At 45.2% G+C, this 26769-nt stretch overlaps 1 protein-coding gene and 1 pseudogene across 1 annotated transcript in view; one reads left to right on the top strand and one right to left on the bottom strand.

Annotated features, from left to right (window-relative positions):
- CLSTN1 (calsyntenin 1) overlaps positions 1 to 25842 on the bottom strand; it is an 87092-nt gene extending 61250 nt beyond the window's left edge. The window contains exons 1-2 of the mRNA XM_022598739.3: positions 25774 to 25842; positions 17909 to 18482 (exon numbers count right to left, since the gene is read on the bottom strand). Of these exons, the coding sequence (XP_022454447.2) occupies positions 17909 to 18482; positions 25774 to 25842 (643 nt within the window). The remainder of the gene's footprint in view (positions 1 to 17908; positions 18483 to 25773) is intronic.
- On the top strand, positions 452 to 2196 carry LOC111187263 (large ribosomal subunit protein eL18 pseudogene; annotated as a pseudogene).
- Positions 25843 to 26769: the final 927 nt, after the last annotated feature.

Below are 26769 nucleotides of genomic sequence, written 5' to 3'. Positions count from 1 at the left end.
GAAAAAATCTTGAAAGAAGCCAGAGTGGGGAAAAATACCTTACCTACCAAGGAGCAAATATAAGAATTACATCTGACTTCTCAGAACCCATACAAGCAAGAAGAGAACAAAGTGAAATATTTAAAGTGTTGAGGAAAAAAAAAAAATGCCAGCCTAGAATTCTGTACCCTGCAAAATTATCCTTCAAAATTGAGGAAGAATTAAAGACTTTCTCAGACAAACAAAAATTGAGGGAATCTGTTGTGAGTAAGAAGGAAAATCATGTCAGAAACTCAGATCTACATAAAGAAGAGCACTGGAGTATGAATAAGTGAGGATAAAATATTTTTCTTATTTTTAGTTTTTCTTATTCTTAATTGATCTAACATAAGTTTGTTAAAAATAATAACAGCAACAATGTACTTGATACTGTATACTTATGTGCATATATATGTTCTTGAAGGCTTATGTATATAACTGACTCAATGACAACAATGATACAAGGGATAGGAAGGAAGAATCAGGAATATTTTGTCATTAAAACGTACTTGCCCTACCTGTGAAGCAGTAATAGTGTTATCTGAAAGTGGACTTAGATTAGTTGTATATATCCAGTGGAAACTCTAGGGCAACCATGAAAAAAAGTACGAAAAAGAAGTATAATTGATATGCTAAGAAGAGAGAGAAAATGGAGTCATATAAAATACTCATTACCACCACAAAAAAGGCAAAAAAACATGGAAAACATAAAGAGGAACAAAGAGCAAGCCCAACAAACAGCAAACAGTAACAAGTATGATAGATATTAAACCAACTATATCAACAATCGCTTTAAACATCAAAGGTCTAAATAGACCAATTAAAAGAGATTGTCAGATTAGGGGAAAAAAAAAAACCAAACAAGACCCAACTATGTGTTTTCTACAAGAAACCCACTTTACATATAAAGACACATATAGATTAAAAGTAAAGGGATGCTTTCCGGACCTGGCTAAGGAGGAGGCGCCATCATGGGAGTTGACATCCGCCACAAGGACCAAAACGTTCGACGCAAGGAGCCCAAGAGCCAGGACACCTACTTAAAGCTGTTGGTCAAGCTGTACAGGTTTCTGGCCAGACGAACCGACTTGACCTTCAATCAAGTTGTACTGAAGAGGTTGTTCATGAGCCACACCAACCGGCCACCTCTGTCCCCTTCCCAGATGATTTGGAAGATGAAGCTTCCTGGTTGGGAAGGCGAAACAGCTGTGGTGGTGGGGACTATAGCCGTTGATGTGCGTGTCCAGGAGGTGCCCAAACCGAAGGTGTGCTCTCTTCGAGTGAGCAGCTGCGCCCAGAGCCTCATCCTCAAGGCCGGGGGCAAGATCCTCACCTTTGACCAGCTGGCCCTGGACTCCCCCAAGAGCTGTGGCACTGTCCTCCTCTCTGGTCCTCCCAAGGGCCGAGAGGTGTGCAGGCATTTCGGCAAGGCCCCAGGAACCCCGCATAGACACACCAAACCCTACGTACGCTCCAAGGGCCAGAAGTTCGAGCACGCCAGAGGCCGACGGGCCAGCCGTGGCTACAAGAACTAACCCCAGATCCTACCTTGTTATTAAAAAGATGTTGGATGCTTTAAAAAAAAAAAAAAAAAAGTAAAGGGATGGAGACAGATATACTGTTAACACTAATTAAAAGAAAATATTTGCAAAAGACACGTCTGATAAAGGACTGTTATCCAAAATACACCAAAAAAACTCTTAAAACTCAACAATAAGAAAACAAACAATACAATTTTTTAAATGGGCAAAAGATGTGCACATACACCTCATCAATAAAGATATACAGACGGAAAGAAAGTAATGAAAAGATGTTCAACATCATATGTCATTAAGGAATTGCAAATGAAAACAACCATGATACCACCACACACCCATTAGAATGGCCAAATTCCAAAACACTGGTAACACCAAATGCAGGCAAGAATGTAAAACAACAGGAACCGTCATTCACTGCCAGAGGGAATGCAAAATGGTGCCGACACTTTGCAAGAGAGCTTGGCAGCTTCTTATAAAACTAAACATGTGTTTATCATGTGATCCAGCAATCGTGCTCCTTGGTATTTACCCAAATGAGTGGAAAACTTAGGTCCACACAAAAACCTGCACACGGATGTTTATAGCAGCTTTATCCATAACTGCCCCAAACCTGGAAGCAACCAAGACGTGCTTCAGTAGGCGAATGGACAAATAAACTGTGGTACATCCAGACAATGGAATATTACTCAGTACTAAACAGAAATGAGCTATCAAGCCATGAAAAGACATGGGGGAAACTTAAATGCATTACTGAGTGACAGAAGCCAATATGAAAAGGCTACATGCTGTACAATTCCAGCTATAGGACATTCTGGAAAAAAGCAAAACTAAGGATGGGACTTCCCTGGCGGTCCAGTGGTTAGGGCTCTGAGCTTCCACTGTGGGAGGCACGGGTTCGATCCCTGGTTGGGAAATTACATCCCACATGCATGCTGCAATTAAGAGTTCGCGTGCTGCAACTAAGGAGCTGGTGAGGCACAACTAAGGAGCCCACGTGCCTCAACTAAGATGCAGCGCAAATAAATAAATAAATAAATAAAAACTTTCTCTTAAAAAAAAAAACCAAACTACGGAGACAGTAAAAGGATCAGTGGTCACTAGGAGTTCAAGGGGATGGAGGGATGAACAGATGAGCACAGAAGATTTAGGGCAGTGAAATTACTTTGTATGATACTACAATGGTAGATACACGTCATTATACATTTGTCAAAAATCACAGAATGCACAACACTAAGAGTGAACCTTAAACTACGGACATTGACGCTGTGTCAATGTTCCTCAATTGAAATAAACATACCCTATGGTGCAGGACATTAATAATGGGGGAGGCTGTACATGTATGGGGACTGGGGTATAAGGAAACTCTCTGTACTTTCCATTCAATTTTTCTATGAACCTAAAACTGTTCTAAAATATATAGTTTATTAATTTTTATTATTTTTTTGAATGCAGTGGATTCTCGAAGCATCTTAGCATTTAATTAATTCTGTGCTTCTAAGTAGATCCATGTTCCCTAAACTTATGCACCAAGGCGTCCCTGCAAACGTACAGGGGAGACATAGGTTATTTTAAATTTGAAGGCAACAAGTGATACTTTGAGTCTGTCAGGTACCAGACAAACTGCTAGTTCGAGGTAGTTCACAGCTCAACATTAGACTGCAATGCATTCCTTTTTATGGTGTCACAGCTTTGCAAGGCTGAGTTTTTAGCAGTTGCTGTGACCCAAGGAAGTGGCCTGTGAAAATCAACATGGAATAGAAAAGAGGGCATCCATGTCCGACCTTATTTCAAGCTTTGAGAAGTCGTTGCTGTGCTCAACAGGAGCTCATATCCCATGAGTAAGTTCCTGTGATTATTTTAAGATGAATTAAAAGTATTATTATATTATTTTTTCTTTCAATTTCTTTGTGTTTTTTAAACAGCTACTAAGTTATTAGGATATAAATCTTAAGATGTTAGGATATAAATATTAAGCTGTTTGGACCTAAGGAGTTAATTAAACAGAATTGCTGGGCATTTCTTTTTAGCCTGAAGGCTCTGTGAAAAGGTTACTGATGCACCCAAGGTACTGTGAACAGAGAAAGTTCAAGAAGCTCTGGAGCAGACAATGAATAGAGATACATTCAGGTTGTGAGTTAAGGCTAAAAGGGAAGGGTTCCAGACTCAAACATTCAGGCAGAAGAGACTTTCTGGCTCAACTGAAGGCTAATGAGATGCAGTAATAATAATCACTTAGGTTGGGTCAATACTGAAGAAGGCTGACTTCATTTATTTTATATCAAATGCTATTCAGGTTGGAGTTCAGGGTGCCAAAAACCTCTAGGCTTATCTGCAAGGCCACTGTTAACTCTCCACGTGGCACACTTGTTATACATTCTCTTTGCGTCCATTAAAATATAACCAAAAAAGTTTATTAATTTTTAAAAATGCTATGTTCATTTTATCCTGTGGGAATTTCACCTCAAGTTTTAAAAAGGGAGGGGAGAGTTCTATGGATCTGAGTTAATAAAACAGCAAACACGTAAGGTATACTCTAGTGTTCTAAACACTGACAAAATCTGTTTAATCTTCATATAAGGGTTAAACATATAAACACCAACAGGCTCCTTGATCTCTGTGTGCCTGAGTGTCTTCCTCTGTAAAAGGCAAATAAGGGAACAGCAGAGCTGGGATGCGAACGAGAGTTGGCTAGAGAATCCACGTTCTTCGCCATTCCACGACACTCCTAGGGTGCCAGCGCTTATTCTGTGGGGATCCAGAGGCAGAACCAACACCAAGGTCTTTCTGACAATGAAGGCTGCCCTCCAAAATGGAAGGAGTTCCCCGATTAGATGAGTTCCAGCGGGGGACTGGTCAACTGATGTCAGGGCTCAGAGAGGATCACATCCAAAGCTGCACGAGATCGTTTCTAAAGCTCCTGTCAAATCCGAAACTGATTCCAGCACAGTGTGCAGATTTCTGAGACATTTGCATAAAAAAGTGATACAAAACTTAAAAATGTAACTTGGTCAATACAATGTACCCTTTCTTCAGAATTTTTAAAACTCTACTCCAACTTTATCATCTACCCTGACTCAACTGCACTCGAAAGGTTCATAACAAATCACCCAAATTTATGCTTTCTGAATATTATTTATTATAGAAAGAAACAGGGTTAAAGATACTCTTGGCTGGTCTCCACTATGTTTCCTACTTTTCACATTCTGAGCTATAAAAATATCATACTGACAATAACAACTTCACTTATTTCCTCTATGGTAAAATGGGTTGATTAAACGAAATGAAATTAGATTTCTAAAATACCTTCTAGAATTCTAGCCATATTAATGCAGAAACTGATTTTTTAAGATGGACTAGGAGATTTTTTAAAATTTAGTGGTTTAAAAGTACTGAACGTTCTAATGCAATGATAGTCAAGTAACCAGACATTATTTAAGTGGGAAGACAAATTGCCGGATTTTAAAAGTAAAGGACTTTATCATAAAAGGGGAGGCGACCTCTCAAGAGGAAACCGAATTGATGGAATGTAGTCTAGCTGAGAACTAGCTCCCTGGTCACCAAGGGAAATGCAAAAACAAACAAACCACCATTCCCCACCAAGACAAACAGGACACGTACATGCCCATGCACAACTTACTCCAGATTCTGAGAAAACACCAAAAGATTTTTCAGCAAAATAAATCAGACTTCTTCTATTGTGGTAGTTATAAAAAACATTTTTACCATAAAATCAGCCACTTAAAGGTCTCAAAAGGGCCATAATGTGAGGAAAAACAAAGATAGTAATCTCTTTTTTTAAGTATTGAATTTTCTTTTAAAAGACAATTTTTCCCCAGATCTCATCCTACAGAATATACTAATGAGTAATTGTACACTACCAAAGAAAAAGCCCAAATAAATCTGATTTTAACTTATACTTTGTCACCTCTTCTTGCCTTTTCCCTCATTAAAAACGTGTCCTACAGTGAAATTAAAAAGAAAACCAACATAATAATCCACAGGCACACAAGATGCTGATTCAATACTGACTGCCCACTTATAAGAGTCCCTCACTGGCTGTGGAATGTGCTGCACACAATAGGCAAATCCAGGTCTATAATGAGGGCTGTAACTCCAATCCCATCTTCCGCACTCAAGAAAGCAAGTGACAACGCAAATAAGAGACAGGGTTATAGGAATAAGTGAATTAACTCTCATTACTCTCCTTTTTTAAGTACATCATTTGCAAGCTTTGCTTTGCTGCTTCAAGTATTATTTAGAAGGAAAATACTGTTGACATATTCCCCAACTGTATTTTGACACTGCCATCAACCACTGCCCTAGAGCAGCAGTTATCAGAATGTGGTCTGAAGACTCTTGCGGGGAGGTGGGGGGCGGTCCCCAAGCCTCCCTTTTCCAGCTACATGTCTTTGTGAGGCCAGATTTTCTTCACCTACTTCAACCAATCATCAGGCAGCAACAGGTTGAACGCAGAATCCCACTGCCTGTGGTTAAGAATCCGCCTGCCAATGCAGGGGACACGGGTTCAATCCCTGGTCCAAGAAGATCCCACATGCCGCGGAGCAACTAAGCCCGTGTGCCACAACTACTGAGCCTGCGCTCTAGAGCCCGCGAGCCACAACTACTGAGCCCACGTGCTGCAACTACTGAAGCCCAGGCGCCTAGATCAGGTGCTCTGCAACAAGAGAAGCCACCGCAATGAGAAGCCCGTGCACCACAATGAAGAGTAGCCCCCGCTCGCCACAATTACAGAAAAGCCCGTGCGCAGCAACGCAGACCCAACACAGCCCCCACCAAAAAAAACAAAAAGAATCCCACCGCCTTCTCTTAAGCCCACATTAAGAGATAACAAAAATGTAAAGCAATGCCAATCTTCTTACTAAATTGTTTTTTGTTTTGGAATATGTTGTTATTTTTAATCAAAAATACGTTGTTACCATCTAATGAGTTATTACTGCTACTTTAAATTAATAATTAAATATTTTAATAGGTTCTCAGTTTAATTTCTAATAGAGTAATATTGATAGATAAAACCCACATAAACACAAGCTCTTTGAGGTCCTCAGTAATTTCTGAGAGCATGGGGATCCTGAGTCTAAACAGTCTGGAAATCCTAAAGGACTAGTTAAATAGATCGCACTATACCCCTCTAATGGATTATTATACCCACCATACCCAGGACAAATGTTTAATGAATGACACTGAGAGAGTTATGAAACACTCTGAATAAAATAAACTCATTTTGTTTAAAACTTTGGCTACGTAGGTAAATTTTTACAATGGGGAAAAAAACCCAGAGATATGTACAAAAGTGTTAAGACTAAGGATCTCAAAGGCAGTATTTTCGGTCATTTTAACTTTTTCTTTTTTGTACTAAATTGCATTACAGTGGGTGGGGGGACAGTCTGGAGCAGCGTCTCCCAAAGTGTGTCCTATGGAACACGAGTGCCACAACGCGCTCCAGGAAGGGCCCATGGTCAACCACCTGGATAAATGCGGATTATGCCCCCGCGCAGCGATTCTTCAACATGCACGACTGCGCTAAAGGTTCTGAGAAGTCCTACAGTAATGAAACCTGTCTAACAGCATTTCCCAAACTTAGGTGACCAACAGTCACCTTTTACCAAGTAACACCTATCCATGTAACATCCTTAGGGAAGCACTGCCTTAGCAATCAGCGTATCCTATATAACAGTTTGAAGAGGAAGCCTACAACTGATCCTTTATCGTTACTGTTAGAAATCACCATGTCACCATTATCTAGAAAGGATGACCTCTAGTAAATGACACCTACAAATCCAATTGAGAATTTGGGGGGTTATGTCAAATACATTTTTTTACATTTGCTTTAGTAAAATAATTCTACAAAGGTATAAATTTAATTCATATAGATTCAGGGGCTTGAAAAATTCAAGGAAAGGTTTTATTATTTATTTATTTATTTTGGCCACACTGCATAGCACGCGGGATCTTAATTCCCCAACCAGGGATTGAACCTGCACCCCCTGCAGTGGAAGCACGGGGTCCTAACCACTGGAACGCCAGGAAAGTCCCAAGGAAAGGTTTTATTTACTTTTTAAACATACTTACGTATTTGGCTGCAGCGGGTCTTAGCTGCAGCATGCATGTGGGATCTAGTTCCCTGACCAGGGATCGAACTATGAGTCCCCTGCACTGGGAGTGTGGAGTCTTAACCACTGGACCACCAGGGAAGTCCCCCAAGGAAAGGTTTTATTTTTTCAAACGAACCCTACCATTACAATTCCATTCATTCATTCATTCATTTATGGCTGCACTGGGTCTTCACTGCTGCGTGCAAGCTTTCTCTAGTTGCGACGAGCAAGGGCTACTCTTTGTTGCAGTGCACTGGCTGGTCACTGCAGTGGCGTCTCTTGCTGCAGAGCACAGGCTCTAGGCACGCGGGCTTCAGTAGTTGTAGCAGGCGGGCTCAGTAGTTGTGGCTTGCAGGCTCTACAGCGCGGGCTCAGTAGTTGTGGCGCAGGGGCTTAGTTGCTCCGCAGCATGTGGGATCTTCCCGGACCAGGGCTCGAACCCGTGTCCCCTGCATTGGCAGGCGGATTCTTAACCACTGCGCCACCAGGGAAGCCCTGGAAAGGTTTTAAATAGCAATTCTTAAGTAAAATTTTCTTTGATGAAAAACATTCAGTACATCGGACCGTAAGTCATTCGTTTAAACGATGCACATCAGTGAGTATTCTCTTGAAGGGGCAACCTGCACATACAGGCAGTTCCTGGCGTGGCTGACACTCCGCCTGCTGAGGGCCTGCTAAACCCCTGCCTCTCCTCCACCCCGGCCACCCCAGGCAGTGCTGCCACCTGGGTACCAGGGGGCTTGCTGGCCCGGGTCTCCCCTCTTCCGCTGCCTCTCTTTCGTTTTTGGGGTCGCAATGAACAGGCCTCACTCCCTCGGTTTCCTCTCACAGGCTGGGTCACTCAGATCATCGGGCTCGTACTCCCTCGACCTTTCTCTTCCTGGAGGCTCCTCTTCATTCCACGCCTAAGCCAGCATGCCTCACACATTCTTTGAAGCTGCTCTACTACTCCAAGACCTACTTACCACAAAATGGGAACCAGCATTTCGTTGGTTTATATAACGATTAATATTATAATGCTGTGTGTGGGCTGTGTTTTACTGCATATTTGCCTGATTTTCAACTCGTAATGGGTAAACTGGTTTCTGACCATCACTTTCGGAGCTTTAAGCAGTTTGTAACAATGTTTCCAGGGGAAAATATAACTTGAGTTCCAATCTGAATTCCTAATAGAGTGAGATGAATTTGCCTTTTCAGGTCATCTGGGAATCAGAAATGGGTCCCAGGAAACAATACATCAAGACAAAGCCAGGTTAAGGCAGCTGAAGACAGCACAGAGCTGGGGTAGTCTCACCTGGGCTGAGTTCCCCTGACCCAGGCAACCCGAGCTCAGAGAAATAAAACGTACCTGAGCATTTCAGGAGACAAGATTTCAACCTGACCAGAACTAGACACGGACTGACTTTTGTTAGCCACCACTGGGGCTTTCCTCAGCTGCCAGGGTTCCACCACCGCCCACTGTACCAGCTTGCCTCAGTTTACCTGTCTGTACTTCGGTTTTCCAAAAGATAAGCAGGTACAGTCAGGACTGCTCTATTCTAAGGCAAAGCTTCTGCTCCAAATCCCCACCGGCTCTCCTATACCCCTGAGATGAGTTTCTAGATAAAACAGAAACCTCAGGAAACCCTTTTAGCCCTCTCCCTTCAGGCTTAAACAACCGAAGCCTGGCCTGGGTGGCCCATGTTTGCTTTCTCATTGCCCCTGGTTCACTCTGTCCATCAGTACTGAAAACCACATAAGCATACGCCATTTTCATAGAAAAGAAAAAAGTACAGTGAAGACATACTTGCCTTATGCATTACTTTTTAAAAGTAGTGATAAATATATCAAGCCTTTCAATACTCAGAAAGGACTAATTCTAGAAAAAAATAGGGTCAGCAAACTTTATTAACTGAATAAGCAAATATATTAATTACTGGCACTTATGACCTTTCTAAAACACTTCATCCAACAAGTATTAATGTTGCAGTTATTATTAATTGAAGTCACAATTGGGGGAGAGGCTATGTTACTAAATTATCCCACTGGTACATCTTCCTCCGATTAGAAAAGGTTTTAAAATGTCAGATTTCATATAAAAAAGCATTTAATTCATTTTCCATTCCAGGCTTTGAATGTTTCTAAGATACAAATGGCTTCCCTTAATTAAACAAGAGAAGGCTTCGTACACTTGGGCATGGACTTTTTGTTTGTTTGTTTTTTGCAGTACGCGGGCCTCTCACTGTTGTGGCCTCTCCCGTTGCGGAGCGCAGGCTCCGGACGCGCAGGCTCAGCGGCCATGGCTCACGGGCCCAGCCGCTCCGCGGCATGTGGGATCTTCCCGGACCGGGGCACGAACCCGCGTCCCCTGCATCGGCAGGCGGACTCTCAACCACTGCGCCACCAGGGAAGCCCGGGCATGGGCTTTTTAAAAGCCCTGCAAATGAAAGTGCTGTATTCAGGAATCATGTGCAGATATTAATGGATATTTACAAACAACTCAGAAGCAAGATCAGAAACGCTGCCAACTTGGGGCTTTATAATTCAGGCTGAGGGATTATCAAGGGACCCTACCATTAACACAGCACTAGCAGATGAGGCGCTCAAAGGCTGAGAATGGCTGCTGCCTACCTTACAGTCCTCCCACCTTTCTTCATGACTGTGGCCCAAAGTGAGAGCGGCCTGGGGAGAAAATTAAATTCAGGCCAGTGCATCTTGCTACTTACTAGCTACTCTGATAAACACGTGAAACGCATGGCAAAAAGAAAGATTAGGGATTACCCAAGAATTTTAATTATTTCTGTTATCCTTGTTACTAATTCCACGAGTAACAGGAAACTGGCTTGAACTAGTCAAGGCTCTTTAAAGGTAAGTATAATCTGCTCGACGGAAAGGCTTTAATCCCCCAAGTCAAAAGCTACCCTGTTCCTCAATTAGCCTCTACCTCCCATGTGCTCGCATTGTCTATTGTGAACTGAGCATGCTCTGTCCTTCGCCAGGTGCTGGGGGACAGAGCAGAGTGTGCAGTCTCCACCCCGAGGCCACCAGTGAATAAGTCTTGCAGTGGCGGGAGGGGGATACACCAGTGGGGAGGTGCCGCTGAGGAGGGCTGGGCCTCAGCTGCTTCATCTGAGAGGTGCCCAGAGGACCCAGGGCTCTGGCTAAAATCTCAGAGTCAGGCCCACATTCTATTAATACTCTGGCCACATTAAGTCTATCAAGACTCAGGACCAGTTTCCTGGGTGTGCCGGGCCCCATGCCTGGTTTAATGCCCTGCTGCCATCTTGAAATTCCTAATAATTTTTGAACAAAGGAGCCCCACACTTTGACTACGCAGCTGGTCCTATCAATATTCATCATTAACTACGTCTGAGATACACAAAATGAAATGTGACTGGATTCTGCATTTCAGATGGAATAAATTTTGCTCTTTAAAAGTCACTTATTAGACAACCTCATACAAATCACTCAAGTTTTACACTATCTACAATTTGAGTTTATGACCTTCAATTTTTTTTTTCTTGGTGGTCCTTAAAATGAAAGTCCTGTATTAATACTTTTAAGATTTAGGAAGAGCTCAGAATAAATATGTCTTCACTATACTTTTAAGCAGGTATTAAAGATGACATTCATGTTTACTGTTTTAAAATTCACTTACAATCTAAAGACATTTCTAAGTGTTTTATACTATGAATTGAAGATTGGGTAAATAACAAACGGTTTAATTAAAGAATAAATCAAAGGACCAGACAAACCAATTTACTTTAACAAAGTACTTTTTAGCCAGTCAGTATTAACAAAAATGTAATGAATGAAGAAATGTCATTTTCTAAACTAGTCATAGTTTAAGAATTCTAGTGTTTCTTACAATTCCTTTCATAAAGTTAAGCCCTAGATATTTACTCTGCTGTGACTAGGGTGTCCCCCAATCACTGGGTCTGCAGCATTGTACTAGCTCATCCCTCAGACCACAGGCAGAAATCAGGGCCTGGGGGATGGATGCTTGGCCACAGATGCTCTCAGCCTTTCTTCAAGTGAGAGGTGACAAAAACAAAGAGCTGCATGGCTGGGTGCCTGCAAAGGTTTGAGGGATTGATAAGATTTAGTCCTAAGGAAAGCTGACTGAAGCCCCAAACAATGTTTTGAAGAAAACGGTTTCTTTGTGAGCTAGCAAGTGCCCAGGCTGAATGATCAATTGTCAGGGACGTGTGAAGAAACGTCTCTTTTACAGGGAAGGCTACTTAAGTGCAGAGGACAGACCTTTCAAAGCTCCTTTCAACTCAAAGTCTAATGTCCTGGGTAGAAATGATATGGGAGATAGGGGTGAAGGAAGGAGTTGGTTGGATGAAATGCCAATTTATCCGGAGAGCAGGAAAAAAAATCAGCAGCTTAGAAATGTCATAAGAAAACACTTAGACAACTGTGAAATATGTATCTAATTAAAAAGATGCTCCTGGGAGTGACTATGGAGGTCAAGAGTGAATGTAGAATGGTGCAGCTACTCTGGAAAACAGCTTGGTACCTCCTCAAAATGTTAAACATAGAGTTATAAGACTCAGCAATTCCACTCCAGTTATACACCCAAGAGAACTGAAAATGTACGTCCACACAAATACATGTCCAAGAGAACTGAACATGCATGTTCACAGCAGCATTATTCATAGTAGCCACGAAGTGGAAAACAACCCAAATGTCCATCAACTGATGAATGGATATATAAAACGTGGTCTATCCACATAGTATGGAATATTGTCTTAGTCTCTCTGGGCTCTATAACAAAATACCATAGACTGGGTGGCTTATAAACAACAGAAATTTATTTCTCACAGTCCTGGAGGCTGGGAAACCCAAGATCAAGGTGCCAGCAGATGCAGTGTCTGGTGAGTGCCCATTTCCTGGTTCATAGCCATCTTCCCATTGTATCCGCCGGTGGCAGAAGAGGCAAGGGAGCTCTCTGGGGTCTCTTGCACAGGGCCACTGATCCCATTCGTGAGGGCTCCACCCTCATGACCTAATCACCTCCCCAAAGCCCCCACCTCAAAATACCATCACATTGGGGATTAGGTTTCAACATATGAATTCTGGAGGGACACAAACATTCAGTCTATAGCAAATATTATTCAGCTATAAGACGGAATGAGGCACTGACACCCACTACAACATGGATAAATCCTGAAAACATCATGCTAATTGAAAGAAGCTAGTCACAAAGGCCACATATTATAATGATTCCACTGATATGAAATGTCCAAAACAGGCAAATCCATAGAGATAGAAAGTCTATTAATGGTTGCCAGGGGGGAATGGGAAAAAGGGGAATTTGGAGTGATTGCTAAGGGATATGGGGTTTCTTTTGGGGGTGATGAAAATGTGCTGCAGTTAGATATTGGTGATGGGTGCACAACTCTGGGAATATACTAAAATCACTGAACTGCATACTTTAAAAGGGTGAATTTTATGGTATGTGAATTATATTTCAATAAACCTGTTTTTCAAATTAAAAAAGACTGGATGCAGGAAAGTCTTCTTTTGCCCTAAAACAATAAGTTCCAGAAAGTACAGATCAAGGTAGACTTGAAGAGTAGCAGACTTGATAGAACAGTTCTTGTCACGAGAGAATGAGACTGGTTCAAAACATATTCATGGGCTTCCCTGGTGGCACAGTGATTAAGAAACCACCTGCCAATGCAGGGGACACAGGTTCGAGCCCTGGTCCGGGAAGATCCCACATGCTGCAGAGCAACCAAGCCTGTGCACCACAACTACTAAGCCTGCGCTCTAGAGCTCGCGAGCCACAACTACTGAAGCCCGCGTGCCTAGAGCCCGTGCCCTGCAACAAGAGAAACCACCACAGTGAGAAGCCCGCGCACCACAACGAAGAGTAGCCCCCCCACCCCGCAACTAGAGAAAGCCCGCGCACAGCAATGAAGACCCAACGCAGCCAAAATAATAAAAAATAAAATAAAATTCAGACATAACTGCTGCAGAGAAAAATTCCAGGAAAAAAAAATTCATGCCCGACCAAAGGTAAAAAAGAAACACACGGTTCTTCTTCTACCATGCCACTGCATACTTCTCAATGGGGTTCTGGAATAGAAGGAAGTTAACTTTCAGATGTATCTTATTGGTTTTTAAGAAGTTCTAAATTCCATGACTTTGAAGTAATTGAATCTTTGCCTAGAACTTTAAAAATAAAAAAGCCTTAGCAACATTATCTTGTGGAAGTTTTTCATCTAATATCATCCTACAGCTGAATGAGAAAATGAACAAAAATCTCTCTAAAACATAGGGAAGAAAGGATCTATCAAATAGGGGACAACTGGATGCTGTGCCCCAACTCCTAGGTGGTGGTGACTCTATGGAAAAACGGGCACCTTGCATCAGGCTGACATGCAGGCAGAGCAGGACTGTCATAGTCTGAAGGTTCCTAACTCTGGCCTTTGCATAGCCTCTACTGGTGTCAAAATGTCACTTGTGAGGGTTTGGGGTTTTTTAAACAGTGCAAGAACATGACACTGCATAAATCATTTCCACCAACTTTGAATCTACATTCTGGAGATAGAACAGCTCTACTAAAAATCTAATATCACAAATCAATACCTTAAATTTCAATTATAAAAGATAAATTTCTTAAGTACCTCTGCTCTTACCAAATCATGACCAAAGTATATTTTTAAGAACATAATGATCTAAAACCTCAATTAATCAGAAGGGGTGAGAAATAAGACTCAATGATTTTCAGAATAACCAAATCTCCTATTTTGTTTCAACTCTTATAAGCGAAAACTCTATCCAAAAAATTCCATTTTCCTATCTTAGAAAGCAGTAACGAAAAAAATTCAATCCTTTTCTTTCATGTCTTAAATATTTAATATCCCTCAGGTTCCGCATCTTAAATGTTAAGAATTGGCTGAGTAAGCTTAACCAAGTCCTAAAACTAGTATCATGGAATTATAGCATTTTCTAATTCCAATACAAAAATGTTATCACATTCCATTAAAAATTCATTTATTGGTCATATTCCTCATACCTAAAACTTAATTAACTGCTTTTTCTGGCTCAAAAATCAAATAGTACTGACCCAGATAATGTATGATATGAATGCCTAAAACTTCCTTTTTAAAAAGAATTTCTAGGAAACTGTTTGGTTTTATGGTTTTTTTCCTGAGAGTAGGATGCAGCCAAAAGCTGGACTCCAGTTAACTGAGGGTTCCAGTTAATCGAGTCACAGCTCTTAAATCGGAATACATTCAGGATTATTAATATTTTATTATTTCTTTAGCAGTTATAGGTCTCGTGAAATAAATTTACTTTCAGCAATAAAAATGTTAAATTATGTGTAATATTTAGGTCTACAATAAAATTATTTTTCCTCAAAGTTGCTTGTGAAACACAAGGTAAAAACTTAAGCTTTCCCAAAAAGCTGAGAATTACAGTTTTTTTGAAAAATGAACTCGAATTGGTAGCCACAGAGCTATAGCCGTCAAAGGCTGATACAGACTTTTATGATCTAATACTCCAATGCTGCAATCAACATAATGAATCCTTGAAAAATTACCTACTAATGAAGTCTTATATCCATGTTGTAGAATTCAAGTTCCTTTATACTCTCTCTGTAATGCTTTTCTCAGTACGTAACACTTATCTGTCAGGTAAAAATTAGGATGTAAAGACACTACGCTGCCTAAACTGGAACAGAGTTATACATTCATTCACAAAACACTGAGTGCCTACTGTGTGCGGATACATATGTGAACAACACAGACCAAAATACCCTTCCACTTTGGGGCATATGTTCCAGTGAGGGGAGACAGGCAATAAACAGAATAAGTAAATAACAGAGCGTGTTAGAATGGGGTAAGTGCTATGGAGAAAAGAAAAAGTGAAGCAGGGGAGGGAGGATTCAGGGGTTCCGAGAGATGAAATTTCAACCAGGATGGTGAGGAGAGGCTCCACTGAGAAGTTTGTGCGCAAACAGAAAAGTAACAGTGAATGTTATCTATTGGTTTTGAAACGCATTACAAGATTGCATTTATTTTTATTTAATATTCATATAAGCTTTCTATTTTCTCTATTTCAGTTTTCTATTTCCCGATCACTGATGGACTGGAGAGAAGGAAGGCAGTATAGGGCATGCCAAGGAAATTTCTCCTAATGTTTTGGTTTACTTGATTTTTTTTTGAGAACTACAGCTACAATTAAAGTGAAATTTAGGGTTCTCCATAAAACAACGAATTAATAGTCACAATGGAATTTATATTACAAAACCTCACATTCTCTCCTTGTTTATACGTTATCTTTCCCCCATTATTTTTAGAGGTAGCTACAGTATGAATGAACAGCAGTTACTAATGTCACACTGTTTTGCAGGATTAAAAATTCAGGTATTAGTTGAAATGATCATCTTTTACAATTAGCCCACAGAAAGTGTCCCCACAAACTGCCTATTTAAATACAAAATTTACTTGTAACATCTCAAAATGAAATCGTTTTATTAGCATTTCATGGAACATTCATGAGACGTTTTTCTAACCTGCAAGCTGGAAAAAAACCAACAAATGCAATAGAATAACTGATGTTTAAAATGTGTTTTTATTTGGAAGACTAAGATTCTTAAGCATTATAAATTCACCAAGAAAAGCTTAGAGAAAGTTAGCAAATTACAAAGGACTCAAGCCCTCAACACGTCTTTCACATAAGATTTCTGTTAGTCCGCCATAATGAAGACATTTGATAGCTGAAATCTTCAATAATGCTAATGGGCTAATTAATTAGCCCATTTGCTAATTCAATAATGAACACCAAATGCAGGTGAATGGACAAACTTAAGAAAATGTGGATTTTAACAAGAAATATTATCACTGACTAAACTAAATATACTTGAACTGTTCCCAAAATACCCAATCCAAGCACATATTTTTAAGCTGTGTGGGTTTTCCCCAAGAGAAGCAAACTTTGACATTTTTCCTTGGATCTATTAGACTTAGAGACCTCCATCCCACATCTGGAAAGAGCATTTCAAACTTACCTTGATGTAAAATCAAACTGAGAACAATTAGCTACTTAGTGACTGAGACCTGAATTTGACAGAGTCAAAAGAATGTTAGAAATGAAATAAATGAAAGAAGTATTCAAAGTTTACCATCCTGGATGTGAAGAAAGGAACATACAACAAAACATGCACTTGCCTCTCCTGCCCTTTAATTTGTGAACACCATACCTCTCTTGATATGTCATGCCCAGAAAGAGAAAATGATAATTATTTTAAAAGCTTTGCTAAATTGAAATATGACCATTTCATTCGGCCTTCCATCAACCCTCCCTCTCTCAAAATTTCTGATTTAAAAAATCAGGATAGATGCAAGCACTCTATAGACTACACCTAGATTACTTTGCTCCAAGGCCGAGGAAAATGTTTATGATTCCAAGATCCACTCGGAAGCATATATCTGCAATGCGTAAGCTTTTCGTTGGCAAGATCAGTCAATATCAGAGAGCGTGTAACGCTGAAAAGGTTAAGCGGTTGAAGGTTAAAACAACAACAAAACAATCGATTCACTAAGTAATATGTTTTGGCCAAGTAACCATAAAATAATTTCGGCCCTAAGGAATCAAAGAGGGGTTTCTCGTTTTTGCACGACCTAAATTACTGTCAGAAAAACTGCACCAAGGCGTCGGGGGTGGAGGAGAGGAAGATTTCTGACACCGGGTGAGACGACGGTCGTAAACCTCATCACAATTTCACCTTTGGGTGAAAAGGTGGGAGGGGAGCCAGAAGTTTCAACCTCGGCTCGTTCGAAAACACGTTTAAAAGACCCTGGAAGGAGGCGGAAAAGGGCGCAGACGCCGCGTCCGCGGTAGAGCAGCAGCAGATAATCGGGATCTGGGGAAAGGATGCGGAGAAGTGGGCTCTTATGTAAGCACACACCAAAAATTGTGCGTGCAAACCCGGCCTGATGCACATCTCGGCACACAACACACGTACCCGATATCTCACCCCAGGGATGCCTCCCCAGCCTGCAGGCGCTGCCGAGGAAGACTGACCGACGCTTCGGCCCTTCTGCACGTCCCCCCAGATCCGCGCAGCCACCAACCCGGCGCGGGTGCGATGAGGGCGGCCAGCTTCCCCCCGGCGCCTGCAGCGCGCGTCCACAGCCTCTTGCGCCGCGACCCAGAGCCGCGCGCCGGGCCCCGAACCCCGCGTCCCGACCCGGCTCCCGGTGCTCAGCCCCCGCGTCCCTACCCGGGCCCGACGCTTACCTCGCGCGGCCCAGACCCCGCCGCCGCACAGCAGCCCGGCCAGCAGCAGCCAGGCGGCCGGGGCCAGCGCGGGAGCAGGGCGGCGCAGCATCGCTCCGGCTCCCGGCGCCGCGGCCCGCCCGAGGCGGGAGCGGCAGGGACGCGCGCGGGGCGCCGAGCGGGGCTCTCGTGGCCCGAGGCCGGCTGCTTGGCGCTGCGGCGAGCACCGGGGTCCGAGGAGGCGCCGCCGCCGTGACGCTGGGCCGCGCGCTCGGGCCGCGGGCGCCCTCCCCTCGGTGCAGGCAGCGCTTCGCTGGAGGCAGAGGCAGCAACTAAGATGGCGGCGGCGCTCTCTCTCGGGTCCGGCGAGGGTACCCGGCCGGGGGCGGGGTGGCGGCGGGAGGGGCGGGGAGGGGAGCGACGGCGAGGCGCGCGCGCGGCGCCCCGGGGAGCGCGCGGGGCGTGGGGTGGGGGCGGGGTGCGCGGGCCTACGAACCCGCCGGCGGGGCCTGGAGCGCGCGCCCGCGGGGCCGCGCCGGGGATTTGGGCCCGAGAGGGGCTGGGAGAGGACCCGGGGGCTGCACCCCCCTGTTAGCTGCCGCAGCCGAGAGCATCAACTCCTCATCCCCACGTGCGCTCACAGGCCCCGGAGCCGAGCGAGAGCTACCCTGGGGCCCGTGCCTCCCCTTTCTCCCCTTCCCAGCCCCACCCCAAGCCAGCAGACCCCGCTGGAGGGTGCAGCCCAGGGCCGCTGAGCGCCAACACCCTGCGCCACTTCGAGCAAGTCACGTCGCCTCCCAGAACCTCGGTGCCCTCTTCTGCCAAGTGGCGGTGATGAGAGGGAGCTTGCGGGTGAAAGGTATTCAAGGAGACGAGGTCAGCGAAACGCGCTTTGTAAACAATCAAGGGCTGCGCAGCACGTGCTGCAGTGGTTCCAGCGCTGGGAGGGAGCGTGCTTGTTCCAAGTCCGTCCTGAATTTGTAACTCAGGATGCCTCCATTTGCTGAAGAAATCCGTCTGTGGCTTTTTAAAGGCGGGTTGTGCAGGTGACCCTTTCTAGATCTCAGTGTGATGCTAACGGTCCCTTAGAAATGCAGAAATCCAAATGGATGAAGAAGGATCCCTTCAGGGCTCTTGGGTCCTTCTCTTTTCTTCTTGTCCTGGGGTCCCTACCTCCCCCCGACCCCTGGGGGCGCCTCACACTAGAGGAAAGGACCGGGACAGTCATGGATGGTCTGCTGAGTGCCAGGCACTGTGCCCTATGAGCCGACTTTATTGGCTTCATTTTGCAGAGAAGGAAACTAAGGCGAAATGACTTCCCTAGTTGAAACAAATACTGTAAAAAGATCAGCCCTCAAGGACAGGGCTGGCATTAAGGAGACACCCACAGCAAAGGTTAAACGATAAAATGTTAATTATTCAAGACTCTGCTGGAAGAGCTATCAAAGGTGATTCACCGCACAGTGATTGCCCTTGGCCCTGTTTGCTGAGAGGGTCTGACTGGCCGGTGGGCTTTGTGGAGACGGCTTTGTCGAGACCAGCTTGGGATGGGGTGAAGGAGGGTGGGCAGGCAGCCTGGGGGGCTGGGAGGAGAATGAGTCACTCAGTTTGTGGAGAGCAGAGGACTTATTTAGGAGAGTGGTGGGTGAAGAGCCCAGAAAGGTAGATCGAAGCCATTGTGAGGTGCCCTAAATGTCAAGATGAGGGATTTGGACCTAATCCTACAGGCCACAGGAAGACCTTGGACAGCAGTGAACAGAGGTGTGATGTGACCTTGGAGGGAGTTTCAAAGCAGTCTGCGATGGAATATGCTCTTCCCTGTCCTTTGTCCCTCAAAGTCATCCTCCACCAAAGCCTGAAGACTCCACATCTCATCCCCCTGCCCATCCCGCCCCTGAGTCCAAGAGGACTAGACTCCCTTGGGTAGACCCCTCCCCCAGGCACCTGCCTGGCCCCTGCCATCTCCAAGCCATGCCCCCCACTCCTCCTCTCCAGCACTGCAGAGTCATCCTCTCCGGGTGTTGCTGTTGCTTCCGGGCCTTCCTGGTTCCCAGTGGCTCCCTGCTGCCACCTCATCAGGCCCAGACAGCTCTGCTGGGCTTCCCACCCCTCATGCCTGGGCCCCACCCAGCTGACCTCAGGGCCCACTGTCTCACCACTCTCTGAGTTCAAGTTCATTCCTTCCCAGGGGCAGCATCACATGGCACACCATCCCCAACCTTTGCCCTGAGCCTCAGGTCCTACCAGTGCACTTTCTGGGCTGCCTCCTCCAGGAAGTCCTCTGGACTATCAGGCCCTCGCTCCCCAAACCCACATGCTCTTAACCCAACAATCCAGGCTTCATAATCTGCTACTTTGTGCTGTTGATTGACTACTCCACATGTGTCCTCTTCTTCTCCACACTGTTCTAGTGGGAAGGACCCAGATGGTACAGTCAGACAGCACTGGATAGGAATTCTGGCTTCTGCTACTACGAATGACCTTGGACAAGTTACAGAACCTTCTGAATCTCTTTCCTCACCTGTGAAATGGGATAATGATTCCTATTTCCTAGAGTTGTGAGAATTAAATGAGATGATGCAATTAAAGTGCCTCCTAGAGACTAATATACAATAGGTCTAAACCTATGGTAGTTTGTTCTTTTCCTTCGAGCTCCTAGTGTACTGCTGAACATACAGGAGGTCCTCAGTAAACACTCGGTGAGGAACTAAATGAATTGCTGAGTTAGTTTTTTATTATTATCATGCAGATCACATCTCAGAGAGTAAAAGACATAGCCTGTAGGTTTCCAGGGACCTTGGAACATAAACATAAAATCAGAAAGGCGTAATCTCAGAACTATGTTTTGAGCCAACAGGCTGATGCCAAGAGGGGAAATGTATTCAGTTCTGTAAGCAACACAAACTGAAGCTCTTCGGTGTCTGGAATCCTGATCCCTTTATCTTCTCACCCACTCTGTCCCTTAGAGAAACAGAGAGATAGATCTAAGCAGGTCCAGCGGCAGGTGGGCAGGCAGGCGGCCCCAGAGCTCAGTGCAACCTGCACACGCTGAGATATTGCCCATAGGACAGTTAGTCCAGCTGCAAGGCTCAGCTTGAGCGTGTTGGAAGCCAGGGAAACCAGTGAACTCAGTCTCTGGTTGGCCTGACAATAGCCTCAGCCATATTGGCACTTTTCAGAGGTCTCCACGTGATGGATTAGTTAATCCTCAAAATGGCCCTGAGATGGGGATCGATCCAAGCTGAGGCTATGGGTAGCAGAGAGGGTCGTTGCCTGAGCCAAGCCAGCTGCTGGCTCAGCAGCAGCTCTGGGAGCCCTGGAGCGGGGGAAATGAGGCACCACCCAGGCCCATCCTTAGGCGGCGACTGGGAGGTTGAGCCGGTGGCTTTGTCAGCCAGGCAAGGAAGACTTGATCTTTTGAACGTATAGTCAGCCCGTCTGAGCAGTAAGTAGAAAGGACACAGAATTTCCATGGTGCTGCATCTTTTGAAATGGCTTTTGCTAATGACAATAGCCTAAGCTTTCTACCTGGAAGTGACATATTACTTATGCCTCCAGCAACTCTTTCCAGAAGGTACTTTTATGGTTCCAGATGAGAAAATGTAAAATTTGCTCAGCTCATTGCTAGAAAGAAGGACACCTGGGATTCAATTTCATGTCTGAGCCCAAACGATGCCTTCGTCCCTACAGGAAATTACGCCCAAGATGCAAAAAAAAAAAGCCCTGCACGGGATCCCACAACTTGGAGCCAGCCTGCCCCTCCACGTCAGACCCTCCAGCTGTCCGAGGCCCTGGGAGGTATTCCTCATCCAGGCTGGGGTTCCTCACCGGCTTGTTCATTCCCAAGTCCAGAGTAGAAACGGATGAAATGAAGGCTCGTGCAGGAAGGCTCTTTGCCAGAAGGCCGAGTCCTTCTCTGGTGGGCGGGTTATTACTATTAACACAGCATGCGCTGCTCGGCCAGTGTTTGTGGAACCCAAGCTGGAGGCAGGCAAGCCATCGTTGTGGCCGCTCTCCTAATGATGTTCTTGGGGGCAAACCCACTTCAGGGCTGCGCGGGAGAAGGTTGTGAGAATCTTGATGACAGCGACAGATAGGACTAAAACCACAGCCCCAGCACCACCACCAGGGTTCCCCGAGGCCCTGGAAACCAGGAGGTCTGGCCCCATCGCTGCCTTCTGGTGGCCTGGCCAGGTCACTCCATTGCCTTTAGAAGGGATAATTAATGAGGGACGCGACGACGTGTGCTTAAGAGCAGGAACTCTGGTGGGACAAACCTGGGTGAAACCCATATCTATCCGCTTCCTTCCCTTTTATAATATTTCCATTTAATCTTTTTTTAAAATTTATTTATTTTTGGCTACCCTAGGTTTTCGTTGCTGTGCACGGGCTTTCTCTAGTTGCAGCGAGCGGGGGCTACTCTTCGTTGCATTGCGCGGGCTTCTTAGTGTCGTGGCTTCTCGTTGTGGAGCACGGGCTCTAGGCGCGTGGCACTCTAGTAGTTGTATCACGTGGGCTCAGTAGTTGTGGCTCACGGGCTCTAGAGCGCAGGCTCAGTAGTTGTGGTGCACGGGCTTAGTTGCTCCACGGCCTGTGGGATCTTCCCGGACCAGGGCTCAAACCCACGTCCCCTGCATCGCGCCACCAGGGAAGTCCCTCCATTTAATCTTATATGATTATATTAAATATTGGCATGGGTCCAAAGTCAAATCTAGAAAGCAAGATGCTCAGAGAAGTCTAGTTCCATTCCTGTCTCTTCCTTCCTGTCCCCTCCTCCCCTTGAAGATTACCATTTTGTCTTTTTTGGCTTATCCTTCTATTGTGGGAATTTTTTTTTAATGCAAGTGAATATTTAGATATGTCTCTCCCTTTCCTAGATAAAAAGCAGCCTATCACGGGACTTCCCCAGCAGCCCAGCAATTAAGACTCTGCACTTCCACTGCAGGGGGCACGGGTTCGATCCCTGGTCAGTGAACTAATATCCCCCATACCATGCAGTGCGGGGTGGGGGGGAAGCAGCATATCGCACCAGATGTTCTGCATCTTGATTTTTTTCACTTAGTAAAATATCCTGGAGATGGTTCCATCTCAGTATACAAACAGAGTCTTCATTCCTTTTCATAGTTGCATAGTACTCCCTCATGTGGCCTAATATTGTAATATAATAAGAAATCCATATTTGGCCTTTGTCCCTGGATCCTAGCACAGAGCTCCTAAATCCCTTGGAATTTCCTGGGTGATGGGAGCATCTTTTGTTCTAATGAGGTGACTCTTGGTGGGCTCCTGGATAGTTTCAGGATGAGGGCCAGTCACCAGAAAGACCAAGCCATGATTAGAAGCTTGGAAATTTCAGCCCCACTCTGCCCCAACCTCAGGGAGAAGAAGGGGGCTGGAGATTGAGTTAATAATCAATCATGCCTACATAATGGAGCCTCCATAAAAATCCCTGAACTACAGGATTCGGCGAACTTCTGGGCCAGTGAACATATCCACTTGCTGAGAGAGCGATGCACCCCAACTGCACAGGGACAGAAAGCAGCTCCTGTACTCGGGACCTTTCCAGATCTTGATCTAGGGACATTTTCATCTAGCTGTTCATTTGGATCCTTTATAATATCCTTTATAATAAACTGGGAAAGGTAAGTCGGGTGTTTCCTCGAGTTCTGTGGGTCATTATATCAAATTATTGAAACTGAAGGGGGGGGTCACAGCCAGGTCAGACAAGTGTGGGTAACCTGGGGACCCACTACCTGCGATTTGCAAAAGAAGTAGAGGCAGGTGGGGCTGAGCCCTAACTCGTGGGGTCTGTACTAACTCTGGGTAATAAGTAGATTAAGTTCATTTGTAGGACACCCAGTTGATGTCCACAGAGAATCAGAGAATTTTTGGTGTGGAAGACCCACACATTTGGTGTCAGAAGTGTTGTGAGTAGAGGGGACTTCCCTGGTGGCACAGTGGGTGAGAGTCCGCCTGCCGATGCAGGGGACACGGGTTCATGCCCCGGTCTGGGAAGATCCCACATGCCGCAGAGTAGCTAGGCCCGTGAGCCATGGCTGCTGAGCCCGTGAGCCACAACTACTGAAGCCCACTAAGCCTAGAGCCCATGCTCTGCAACAAGAGAAGCCACCATGATGAGAAGCCCGCGCACCGCAACGAAAAGTAGCCCCCGCTCGCTGCAACTAGAGAAAGCCTGCGCACAGCAGCAAAGACCCAATGCAGCCAAAAGTAAAATTTTTAAAAAAAGAGGTGTTGTGATTAGAGAAAGAGTTTTCCTTCCTGCGGACACACTGGAGTTTATTTCATCAGTTCCCTAATGATGTGTTGTTTCAAGTCTTTTGCTTTTACAAAGAGTGAGGCAGTGAGCCTTTTTGTATTTTTGCCAGTTGTACTGGTTTCTCCCTCTGTGGCTTTGGGTAAGGTTCTCCACCTCTTCAATCTCTGTATCTCCATCTGTAAAATGGAGATAAGTCAGTGCCCACCTCCCTGGGTGGATGTGAGGGATAGAGGAACCAACGCACGACATCAGCTGTTATCATTATTCATTTCAGCACCATTATTCATGGTGCTGATGGCTCGGGGCTTTACATCTCTCTGGCAGTGGCAGAAACCCTGACTTAGGAAGGGGCATTCCTGTGGTCTCCAGGGAGTCAGCTTGGGGCGCGTGGGTTTGGGTTAGACTCTCTCCAAAGCTTTCTATAGCTCTCCACTTACAAAGGAACCAGAAATTCCCACACATGAAGCATCGGCTATCTCTGGCCGGTGAAATTTTCCAGGGAAGGAAAACTCACCTTGACACGGAAGCCAGGCAGCGCAATTTTGCACCCCCAAAAGGGACAGAGATTGAGCTTTCCTGCTTATCCTCACTCCCAAAGGTAACACACAGCCTTTTCTCCTCTCTTTGGATGGGCTGCCAGGGGATGCACGTGTGCCACTCACTTCTGCGCCACGGAGAGGAGGGGTGGCATTTTTTTTTTCTTTTTTTGGTGGTACGAGGGCCTCTCACCACCGTGGCCTCTCCCGTTGCGGAGCACAGGCTCCGGACGCGCAGGCCCAGCGGCCACGGCTCACAGGCCCAGCCGCTCTGCTGCATGTGGGATCCTCCCGAACCGGGGCACGAACCCATGTCCCCTGCATCGGCAGGCGGACTCTCAACCACTGCGCCACCAGGGAAGCCCGAGAGGAGGGGTGGCTATTTTATTCTGCAGCACCAATCATACACCCAATGCGCTATACACACACCACACATGGGCAAACGTGGTCCCTCTGAGGGCACACAAGCCAAATATGATGTGCCCTGTCTGCATACAACACGCTGATGGAAAGGACTAGACTGGGTTTCCAGGGAGGAGGGAAAGGCGAGGGCAGCAACTACCCAGAGGAAACACGGCCACTGTTTGGGCACAGTGGAAACAACACCAAACTTGGGTTCTATCCGTAGCTCCATCATATTTCCTAGAATTACGGGGGAGGTTGTAGAATAAAGTGGTTAAAAAAAATGGGAAGGTTGTCTTACTCACACGGTCTTACTTCAGGTATACCTGGGTTCCAATTACTAGCAGAAAAGACCAGACAACCTAGATACTCTGAGCTTCAGTTTCCTCATCTGTAAAATGGTCACCATCACCATCGTCAACATCATCAACCTCCTTTAGATTTTTTTTTTTTTTTTTGGCCACGACATGCAGCATGCAGGATCTTAGTTCCCCGATCAGGGATCAAACCCGTGCCCCCTGCAATGGAAGCTCGGAGTCTTAACCACCGGACTGCCAAGGAAGTCCCATACCTCCTTTAGGTTATTGTGAGGATCAAGTGAGAGGATGCATATAAAGGGTTTAGCTCAGTCTGAGGCACATATTAGATGCTCAGTTAGTGGTAACTGCTCCCACCATGATGACGATGGTGCTGATGACGTATATGAACGTACTTGAGATGTCTAAGGAGTTGGTGATGGTCATAATAACTACTTTCATGCAGCCCTTTAGATTTTGCATCTGTTTAGCATACTTCCTTTCTCAAGGGCATCTGATGCGTTTGGGACTCACAACAACCTCCCTCATAGGGGTTTTTATTTAACTGATGGGAAGCAGGAGTTCAGAGAGGTTGAGTGACTTGCCAAGACCGTGCAGCATGGAATTAGCAGAGGTTCCTCTGGCCTTTTTGTGTTTTTCCCTGGACCAGCAAATGACAATAAAAATCAAGAGCCAGATTTCAGAAATTCTGGCTCTTTCAAGCCTCCAGTTCATTTAATTGCTCAGGGATACCTTTTTTGCTCCTTCCTCATCTGTGTAGCAGGGATTAATCACCCCCAGAAATCAAGAAATAACAAGCATGACTCACATAGTGAGTGTTCGCTGTGCAAGAAGCATTCTTTGCATTATCTGATTTCAATGCTAGCAGCAATCACACGCAATGAATACCATGATTATCATGCTTTTACAGAGGAGGACGCTGGGGCTGAGAAAAGTAAAGTAATTTGCCCCAAGGTCACAAAGCTCAGTGGTAGAGCCAGGATTCAAACCTATATCTGTCTGGCCGTAAAGCTGAAGCTCTTACCGACAACATCACTAGCTCCCAGAAACTGCTCTGATGGTGAAAGTTTCTGCAACACCAGGAAAAGTCAGAGGGGCATCCAGACGGGAGAACTGCTTGGCTGATCTCCATCCTGTCCAATACCTCTTCCAGCTCTGGGAGCTCCTGGTATGGTGGATGCATGGTCAGGATTGGCACTGGGTCAGAGCCCTAGGCATCTTCAGGGCCCAGAAGATCACAGCAAAGCCACAGGGCAGGTGCTGCCCCCTTCCCTGTTCGGCAGGCAGGAGGGACCAGGGGAGGCCTAGGGAGGGGCTTCTGCTGCCGCCCCTTTGTGCCCTCCCTTAGGGCCT

The sequence above is a fragment of the Delphinapterus leucas genome, chromosome 1, assembly GCF_059928025.1.
Source record: "Delphinapterus leucas isolate spDelLeu-1000000601 "Yukka" chromosome 1, BTC_Dleu_Yukka2, whole genome shotgun sequence".
In the NCBI taxonomy this organism is placed as follows: Eukaryota; Metazoa; Chordata; class Mammalia; order Artiodactyla; family Monodontidae; genus Delphinapterus; species Delphinapterus leucas.
This window is presented reverse-complemented; position numbering and strand designations above follow the sequence as displayed.